Source organism: Armigeres subalbatus, chromosome 3 (assembly GCF_024139115.2).
Source record: "Armigeres subalbatus isolate Guangzhou_Male chromosome 3, GZ_Asu_2, whole genome shotgun sequence".
Taxonomy (NCBI): Eukaryota; Metazoa; Arthropoda; class Insecta; order Diptera; family Culicidae; genus Armigeres; species Armigeres subalbatus.
In genome coordinates this window covers 395,141,060-395,151,330 of record NC_085141.1, presented here as the reverse complement: position 1 = coordinate 395,151,330, position 10,271 = coordinate 395,141,060, and the positions used below count along the sequence as shown (strand labels likewise).

The window sequence follows — 10,271 nt, the reverse complement described above, 5'->3', positions numbered from 1 at the left end:
CTTTCGTCCGACTAAAATGGTTTCGTCTGATCGGAAATGGAAATCAAACCAGGCGCCTATTCAATTTCCTGTGTATGCATGTTAAACTACGAATGGGTCCAGACGTTCTAAAAAAAGTCAAACAAGCCTTCTGTAGGTCCCTCTACAGCAAACATCACGATAACGAGGAACACCCGGGGAGGAAGTGAATTTTATTATCCTTGGATGCCATTCGAAAGTTTTATTTGCATCCGACGGGGAATCTCACTGACGACAATGATCGATAGCCATACGACCGACGTCGCGTAGTCAGTCAAAAGAGACGACGATCACGGAGGTGCAACTCTTGGAAGCACACCAAAGGATTTGATCGAGCTCAAGTGGCGCTCATCCGCACGGTAGTCGGCTGAGAAACTGAGCCACTCTAATTGGTCTACGTCTAGTCATCCTTGTTTTGTTGATTTTTTGGGCGTACGTCTCCTCCGTTGTGGCCCCTGCTGCCGGTCATGCTGACAAGTGGCTCGTGGTTCAAATGGTTAAAAGGTTAGGAGACAGTTTTTTATGCCTGTTGTTTTTCGTCGACAAAAGGTTGAACTCGTAGACGATAAGTGGATGAGACTAATTTCATGGGAAGATTGCCCAATGATAAATGGGTGTTTGCTCTAGCAGAACATGTGTTGTCTGTCGTCTCGGAGTAAACGGTTGTAGATTTATCGATCGTCATGCGTTGCTGTGAAATTGGCGACCACTTACTGCGGACGAGTTCCTAAAAAATGTCGATCAATAGCTCACGACTGCCTGAGAGGTAAAAGTCGACAGACAGTAGTCTAGCGTTCCGGTGTTATTATCGAGGTAGCACTGAGTTCGCTTGAATTTAAAAACGAACAGAAGCAAGTTCAAGTGGGTAATAAATTCATTCACGTTTTAGCAAAGAGTGGATGTAAAACTGACAAACCATCTCTGGAGAGAGAATATAACAGGATAAACATTTTGCCAGGCAGGCAGTGCACATGATACACAAGCGTAGGAGCTGAACTAATTTTATTTCAATTCAATTGTTTAATATTTATTTTTAAAATTAATTAAAATCAGTGTGACCTATTAAAATCCATTAATATAGAATTTAACTTATTTATTATTTTAATTATTAAGAAATTAAGAAATTTGGTGCCTGACAAATATATAGTAGTTTGTCTGCATTACATCTGTGTGAATTGTGATTACCATTTATTCACCAAGCTTCACCAACCTATCAAATCCAATATGCTATGCACTTCGACCAATCCAACGGCCCGAAATGTCTTTATTATTTCAATGCAACTAATTTTCTACCCGAAGTTACGTAATGTAGTTTAATTGTCGTCTCTAGCTTTAGCGATATAACTGGAAAAGTCTCGTCATGCTCGCCATCATCCTTCACCATTCCATGCAGGTCAGACAACAGCCAAAGACGACGACGACGACGGCGATGACGGCTCGCCCTACACTACTGGTGCTTGCTACCTTCAATTGAACGAGCCCATATGGCGTTGTGGATCCGAAAAGACCGACCCATTTGAGGTGAGAAATTACTGATAATCACCTGGTGCTACGCAGTAATGCTCGGACGGAACATCATCAGAAAGAATGGAACGACACATTTACAGAACGGTCATTTGCGGTGTCAACGAACTAAAGGGCAAGGTGTTAGGTGTTTATGGTGAAGTTTTGTATGTGTTATATAAAATTTATGTTTTACTGGAGAAATATTTTACAAAGCACTAGCGACGGGCCGAAATTCATCAGAACTTCTGTTATAATAATCTTGTAGTCGGTCGATCCGACTTGCCCTGAACGGGTCAATGGGGGCTTCAGCAGTAGTTATGCTGATTTCCGATGGATCTTGAAGGCTGCCAGATTGGGGGAAGTATGACTGAGGAATTGGTTGTTGGAAATCAGCTGGCGGTGGTGTTAAAAATGGCCCTTGCGTTGTGATGGTATTTTCACTATTGTTCTCAATAACTGGAATCGCGGTAGCATGGAGAACCAAGGGCTCCTCAGTAGACGGATCATTGAGCTCCTGATTTGGTGTAGGAAATAATGATTGTGTTGTAATTTCTGTAAGATGGTCTTCTTCTGTAATTGGGTTATCGATTATATTACTTCTCAGGGTGTTTCCATTGATGCGTTGAGATGAAATTTTTGAACGTTTCGTTTTCTTTATTGGCTTCAACTTTTTGGCAGATTCGGCGGATTCAACTGATGCTGTTTCCTGAATAATAAAACAACCCAATAAAAATGTGTATTTTGTAAATGGATAATAGACTCACAACAGGATCTGCGAACGTTGGTCTTGGCTCGATTAAGTTCGTCGGCCCGTGCGTCCCAAACTGTCCAGGATAGCTACCGATCACACCTACGCCGCCCAACCCGCCAAATCCCGCACCACCAAATCCACCACCATCATGTTCCCCATCAGGCCGAAGAGGTATCTTGATGTTAATAGTCGGAACTGATCCATAAAAGTAAGGATTATACGCATACTGATAGAACGATTCCATTAAGGGTCTTCCAATATTGATCTTCACAATTCCGGCAGGTGGTCTTATTCTTGTTTCACCTTCTTCATACGAATCAACCAATGATAATCCAGTCAACAGTCCGAGCAGTCCTAAAAATCGACCTCTTCTTGGGGTTTCTGGATGTAACTGTAACTCCCGTTGAATTATTTCTTCACATACCACTGTAATCACTAACCACGTTGTGAAGAAAGCTGCCACTTTACTTGAAAACCGCATTTTCATTTGCAAACCAATTACAGACTGATTGGCGTTGGGATCCATCCGGTAACTTTTAAAACCCAACAGTAGCACCCACATCGGAAAGTGAAAGTGGCATCCCGCATCATCTCTCATAAATTGAACAGAAGTTCTCAATCTATTCGAAGCATTTCAGCTTTTTATAGAAGAAATAACAGGTATTTTACAATGTTATGAAAACTCATATGTGAATATGTACGTTATGTGGAAGATATTGATTTGGAAAATGTATTGGAGGTAACCACGAGGAAAGTGGTTACCTCCAATACATTTTTCAAATCAATATCTTCCACATAACGTACATATTCACATATGAGTTTTCATAACATTGTAAATTAACGTCCAAGTCGGGTGGTTTAATCCCCGGAAATAGGCAATTACCTTTGATTGAACTGAGGTATTTTACGTTCTTCATAAAAGTAGACCATTTTTTAATGTGATAATCCTCTTTTCAGATTTTTTTACTTTATTTTCTCTCAGCTTCAAGATTTTTTTTTCTAAATTTCTTCAAAGTGGTGAATACATTAAATATTTATTTGAATTGTATTAAGGCCGATACAAATATTAAATTTATTTTATGTCACCCCTCCCCCCCCCCCTAAATTTTCCAAAAATATTGAGGGGACGAAAAAATATTTTTTTTAGAGATTTAATTTTTTTTTAATTTTGAGCATTTTTTATCACTGTTTTTATTTTGGCACGAAATATATCAGTACAGTTTTCGCAAAGAGTATTAAAAGTGATAATACGAGCATATATCTCTATCGGCATAAGTATTCTACATCCTATCAGGTGACAAATATTAAAGGGACTCTTGCTTACAGATTTCGTCTAAGATCCCTTGCAATATGTGGCCGACCTATTTCCATCTACAATTTCGAACATCTATTGTTCTCGGTATTTGGTATTCATCGGTTGCTCGGCACACGATATCCAATTGTTATCATTGGAAATATAAATTTTAGACACCATCTGCGTTTCACGATAGAGTAGTACATTCGAATTTTGGGGCATGTATCAATCCGTTGGGTCTCCAAATATTTCGAAAACTCGCGAAGGTAACCATTCTGACTAGTGCTTCCATGTCAATCCCATTTTTGCAATCTAATGATATCAGACTGTCAAGATATTGAAATCTTTCGATCGTCCGGCTACTTCAAAGTTTGAGGGGTTGTTCTCGTTGACACTCAACCACATGGTCCTGCTGATGTTGATGGTAAGACGTCCCAAAGAAGCATACGGTCAGCTCCTTAAGCCCACTCTGCAGAAAAGAGCGTTGCAGTACTGATATAGCGTTTCGTGATCATTAGCCAATTCGGTGTTCCACAAAAATAAACTATCAAACAGCTCAAGGTATGGTACACGGTCATTCGAAACCACCAAGATCTCATCGATTACGTTGAGATTTAACAGTGGAGATGAAATGCGTCCTTGCCTGATTTCAGCGACTATCTGAATGGGGACCCTATCTGAAAATCGCTTGCATCAAAAGGCGTCACACAGATTTTCGTAGTTCAGACAATAGAAATCCCTTCCGTAGTCAATGAATGTTTAGCAAATAAAGGGACATTTCCACCTTTTTGACCTGCTCCAGAATTATGCGGAGCGGGTAGTGCGTAACAGTTGCTCCAACATTTCCACAGGCAGCATAGGGTCAGCCCTGAACATCTCCGCCGAAAGACCTTGAGGGCCTCTTTAGAATTCATGCGTCGGATGGCTGCTTTTTGAAGAACACAGGCTGAGACCTGATGCTGTTCAAAGTGCTCGAACCAACATTTCAACTGTCCAAGTCAGTGAGTAATTGAAGTAATAATCTCCGGGTGCTGCAGCCAACCTTTCTCCATCGGTCAGAAAATCCACCTATGCCTGACTGTCCTGTATGCAGCAGCGCCTGACTCCCATTTACAGATAAATATACCGTTGACGGAACTCGTAATTTACCTCTCTGGTCATTGGCGTAGATAAAGGGGGGGGGGGGGCTGGCCCCCTCCAGACCTACTTGTGGCCCCCCCCAGAAAATTTTGAAAAGTAATTCCAACTTAGTCAGTTTTTATTTCATTTACATATTTCCTACATATTTCTTAATTTTGATTATGAATTCTATAAACATATTTTTTGTTGCGTTATCACATGTATGACCATTTGTTCAGCAAAGCATAGAAATATTTAAGTTAGACCCCCGGGAACATTTTCTCGATTTTTAAGCTAAAATCAATGCCGCTTCTAATTCAGTTGCTAGCTTAAAATAATAAATTTGTTCTGCATTTGTTTGACTAGTATCCTGGTCACAGAAACATAAAAACATAATTGTATTAAGATATAAATATTTCTGTTCTATGCAACTACATAAAAATGAGCACATGTACACAAATCCGGTCAATGAAATTTCGAACGACCATTCTTTCGAAAATCTTCGAGTTAATCGTAAGGTATGCCGCAAAACAGTTGATCAAATTCCTATGGAGCTTTTTGCTCTTGCTATACAATTCTGGCACAGAAAGATATAAAATTATAAAACTTAAGAATCTTTGTTACAATGACAGAAAAATCAACAACGCATTCCATTGAAAGTATTAGGACAAAATTTAGGCAACCTTCGCACTCACAGCAGAGATTGCATTAAAGAAATATTTTTATAATCCTCAAAAGATCTTGTTCCATTTAATTTTTTGGCGATTTCATAAGGATCATCGGAAAACTCTTTTGTGCCTGCTTTAGTTAGAATTTGGTTTTTAGGATAAAAAAAATTAGATTTAGAAACCAGTTCGTATCAGAAAACATTTCTTTTGCAGCACAATTCAGATCGATTTGGTTGCTTCTCAAGTCTCTTTGATTTTTGCATAGAAATCTCTCACCTATTCAGAAAACCATAATAAAGCCTCTTCCTAACGTCAGTAACTACAAAAACCCTATGTTATTCTGGAATTTGATTTATGACTCATAATTTTATGACTCATGGAATTTATGACTCATAAAAACACTTTAGGATTCCAAATTTGTGTTCATCGGTACTTAACTATTTCAGCACATAGCATACATTTTGGAATTGCATGAATACTTATATTGATTATGACAAAATTTCGTGGAATTTATTCCACATTTAACCCTTATGCGGCCAACAAAAAAAACACACGTGGATGGCCGACAGGGTACCCGCGTTCCCATAAATTGATATTCTCATAACTTCAACAATTTTCAACCGATTTGCATAGTTTTGACAGTTTTGGAAACAGAAACTCATATACTTTTTGCCCATTGTCAAGGTTTACAGCTCATGCCCATGGTTATACAAGAAATCTTTGAAGTAAGGCTTAAGTGTCTACACGAGTAACCAAAGGCCATTCAACCAGTTTCAAATATGCTACAAGCTCTTTGCGCTTCTTAGAATTGAAGGTGTTCACAATATATGCTTCGGGTAATGCAAAAATCCCTGAAATGAGGTCTTAGTCATCCGAGAAATCTTTGGAGTAAAGCCTAAAGATCTACTAGCGTAACCAAAGGCCTATTATGCATTTTCAAATACGGTACATGCTCTTTGTGGTATTTAGCATATAATGCGTTCACAGTATATGTTCTGAGTCATCCAAGAAAGCTCTGGAGTAAGTCCTTAAGGTCTACACTCGTAACCATGGGTCTATGGACTTGTCTCAAAAGTGGTATATGCTCCTTGCGCATCTTGAAATCAAATGTCATCACTACATATGTTCTGCGTTATTGAAGAAATCTCTCAGATAAGTCTTCTGGCGCCTTCATTGCATATGTTCATGGTCATCCAAGAAAACCCTGGAAAAGGCCTTCAGGTCTACACGCGTAACCAGAGATCTTTTAGATTGTTTCAAAAGTGGTGCATGCCCTTTGTGGTACATAGAAAAGAGCGCTTTCATTGCATATGTTGATGGCCATCCAAGAAAATCCTGGAAAAGGCCTTAAGATCTACACGCGTAGCCAAAGATCTTTTAGATTGTTTCAAAACTAGTACATGCCCTTTGTGGTACATAGAATAGAACGCCTTTATTGCATATGTTCATTGTCATCCAAGAAAACCCTGGAATAGGCCTTTAAATCTGCATGGGTACCCAGAGATCTTTTGGCTTGTTTCAAAAGTGGTACATGCCCTTTGTGGTACATAGAATAGAATACGTCCATTGCATATGTTTATGATGTTCCAAGAAAATGCTAGAATAGGCCTCAGGATCGTCACACGTAACCAGATACCTTTCGGATTGTTTCAAAAGTGACATATGCCCTTTGTGGTACATAGAATATACCACTTTCATTGCATATGTTCATGGGTATCCAAGAGAACACTTGAACAATCCTCAAGAACTTCACGCGTAACCAGAGTTCTTTCGGCCTATTTGAATAGTTATACATGCCTTTTATGGTACGTAGAATAGAATGCACCCATTTCTAATGTTCATGGTCATCCAAGAAAACCCAGAAGTAAGGCATTAGGATCTACACCATAGATATATCAGCCTGTTTTAAATTTGGTACATGCCTTTGGGGCCCATGAATAAAATGCGATCATAGCATATGCTAATGGTCATCCAATAAATTTATGGAGTAAGACTTCTAAGTTTTCGGTGGCATACCACTGGATACGGAAGCAACACACAACTGTCATTTTATTATTTCACGCATGCTGCAACGCAGCAAAGCTAAATCAGCAAAAATGACAGTTGTGCGCCGCCTCCGTATCTATTGGTGTGCCCCCGAAAACGCGAGCACTTTGAAACTTGGATTCCGTGAGGAGTTTCCTTAATCTAATTTAAATATGGTACATGATCTTTGCGATATTAGCCCGTTTTTTCCCTCGCGTTCTCGGCGTGAAGTTGTATCGTTCCAATTTATTTACATTTTGCATTTCCAAAGAATAGACAACTTCATATTAGTGATATGAATGAAGTTTTTATACTACCTGGAACCAACAACAACAAGACAACAATAACTACTTGGAATGCTAATATATCAAGATGAGGTTTCACATCTTGTTTATTCTTCAATAACTGCCCACAGCTAATGACAGCAATTGAACTACTTGAAATGCAAACATATACAAATAACCTTCCGTTCGTGGGTTGATCTGCAGATCATTCCTATATGGAGTTCACAGACTACCTAGTACCATGGCAAAAACAAAAACTACATACTAGGAATGCGTACATTCACTCAGATGAGGTTGACCCGATTTTGTCACTCCCAGATTTTGTCTACCCCTGATTTTGCCTAACCCGATTTTATCACGTTTTCGATCCAATTTCGACAAAAAAATACGGATTCCATTTACGTATTTTGCCTTGCCTTCATAACGGAGCCCACGACAATGAAAATAACTACTTAAAATACAAACATATACCAAGATGGGGTCACAAAACTTGTTTATTCTTCGATAACTGCCTCCATTACGGAGATTGATCTACATAAATTCGGTGGGGTTTGATCCCACGAAACCAGTACACTAGACAGGTGTTTTCCCTACTAAGCTACGAAGGACCTCCGTCGTCCTCCGCAGCTTAGCGGATACTGATGAAACCAAATTCACAGCACCGGGCATGTAGCCGAACTCTCGCAATACATTCTCAGAACTAACTCTCTCATATATGTTTTTGTACAATGCCAACCACGTAGGATGAGTATTTAGTATTATCGCTCGATGTAGTAGGGTTGTGTGAGATTGTGCCAGTTGGTCGTCAGATCCCAACCCGACCACATAAGCGAAGAGAGATCGCCTTTCGAGTTCAGTACATTTAAAGTTAATTGCCTATGTTCCGGGTATTGAGCCACCCGAAGTGGAAATTAATTACTATGTCTGAAACTCGATTATGCATATGCACAACATGTGATAGATTAAGTTCGGAAAAGGTATTGGAGGAAAACATCTACCTTCCGTCCTCCCCAGTTATTCTTCAATAATTGCATCCGTTACGGAGGTTGATCCACCGACCTTGACTCTATGGAGTTCGTAGACTACCTGGAGTCCTCGACAACAACAAGAACTACTTGGAATACACACATATACCAAGAAGGGGTCACACAACTTGTTTATTATTCAATAACTGCCTCCATTACGGAGGTTGATCCACAGACCTTGAATCTATGGAGTTCGTAGACTACCTGGAGCCCACGACAACAAGAACTACTTGGAATACAAACATATACCAAGAAGGGGTCACAAAACTTGTTTATTCTTCAATAACTGCCTCCATTACGAAGATTGATCCACAGCCCTTGACTCTATGGAGTTCTTAGACTACCTGTAACCAATGACAACAAGAACTACTTAGAATACAAACAAATACCATGAAAGCGTCACACAACTTGTTTATTCTTCAATAACTGCATCCGTTACCAAGGTCGAACCCCATACCTTGACTCTATGGAGTTCGTAGACTAACTGGAGTCCTCGACAACAACAAGAACTACTTGGAATACACACATATACCAAGAAGGGGTCACGCAACTTGTTTATTCTTCGATAACTGCCTCCATTACGGAGATAGATCCGAAGATCTTGACTGTATGGAGTTCGTAGACTACCTGGAACTCACGACAACAACAAGAACTACATGAAATACAAACATATACCAAGAAGGGGTCACACAACTTGTTTATTCTTTAATAACTGCTTCCATTACGGAGGTTGATCCACCGACCTTGAATCTATGGAGTTCGTAGACTACCTGGAGCCAACGACAACAACAAGAACTACTTGGAATACAAACATATATCAAGAAGGGGTCACAAAACTTGTTTATTCTTCAAACGCTGCCTCCGTTATCGAGGTCGATCCCCAGACCTTGACTCTATGGAGTTCGTAGACTACCTGGAACTCACGACAACAACAAGAACTACATGAAATACAAACATATACCAAGAAGGGGTCACGCAACTTGTTTATTCTTCGATAACTGCCTAAATTACGGAGATTGATTCGAAGACCTTGACTGTGTGGAGTTCGTAGACTACCTGGAACTCACGACAACAACAGGAACAACTTGGAATACAAACATATACCAAGAAGGGGTCATGCACCTTGTTTATTCTCGGATAACTGCCTCCATCATGTAGATTGATCCAAAGACCTTGACTGTATGGAGTTCGTAGACTACCTGGAACTCACGACAACAACAATAACTACATGAAAAACAGATATATATCAAGAAGGGGTCACATACCTTGTTTATTCTTCATTAACTGCCTCCATTACGGAGGTTGATCCACAGACCTTGAATTTATGGAGTAGACTACCTGGAACCAATGACAACAACAAGAATTGCTTGGAATACAAACAAATACCAAGAAGGGGTCACACAACTTGTTTATTCTCCAATAACTGCCTCCGTTACTGAGGTTGATCCACATGTCTTGACTCTATGGAGTTCGTAGACTACCTGGAGCCCACGACAACAACAAGAACTACTTAGAATACAAACATATACCAAGAAGGGGTCACGCAACTTGTTTATTCTTCGTTAACTGCCTCCATTACGG

At 39.7% G+C, this 10,271-nt stretch overlaps 1 protein-coding gene across 1 annotated transcript; it reads right to left on the bottom strand.

Annotated features, from left to right (window-relative positions):
• Nucleotides 1–1,217: 1,217 nt before the first annotated feature.
• Nucleotides 1,218–2,840, bottom strand: LOC134223976 (uncharacterized). The gene is made up of 2 exons (XM_062703195.1): nt 2,289–2,840; nt 1,218–2,230 (listed from the first exon to the last, which is right to left on the bottom strand). The coding sequence occupies exons 1-2, from the start codon at nt 2,835–2,837 to the stop codon at nt 1,730–1,732; spliced, it is 1,050 nt and encodes a 349-aa protein (XP_062559179.1). The 5' UTR covers nt 2,838–2,840; the 3' UTR covers nt 1,218–1,729.
• Nucleotides 2,841–10,271: the final 7,431 nt, after the last annotated feature.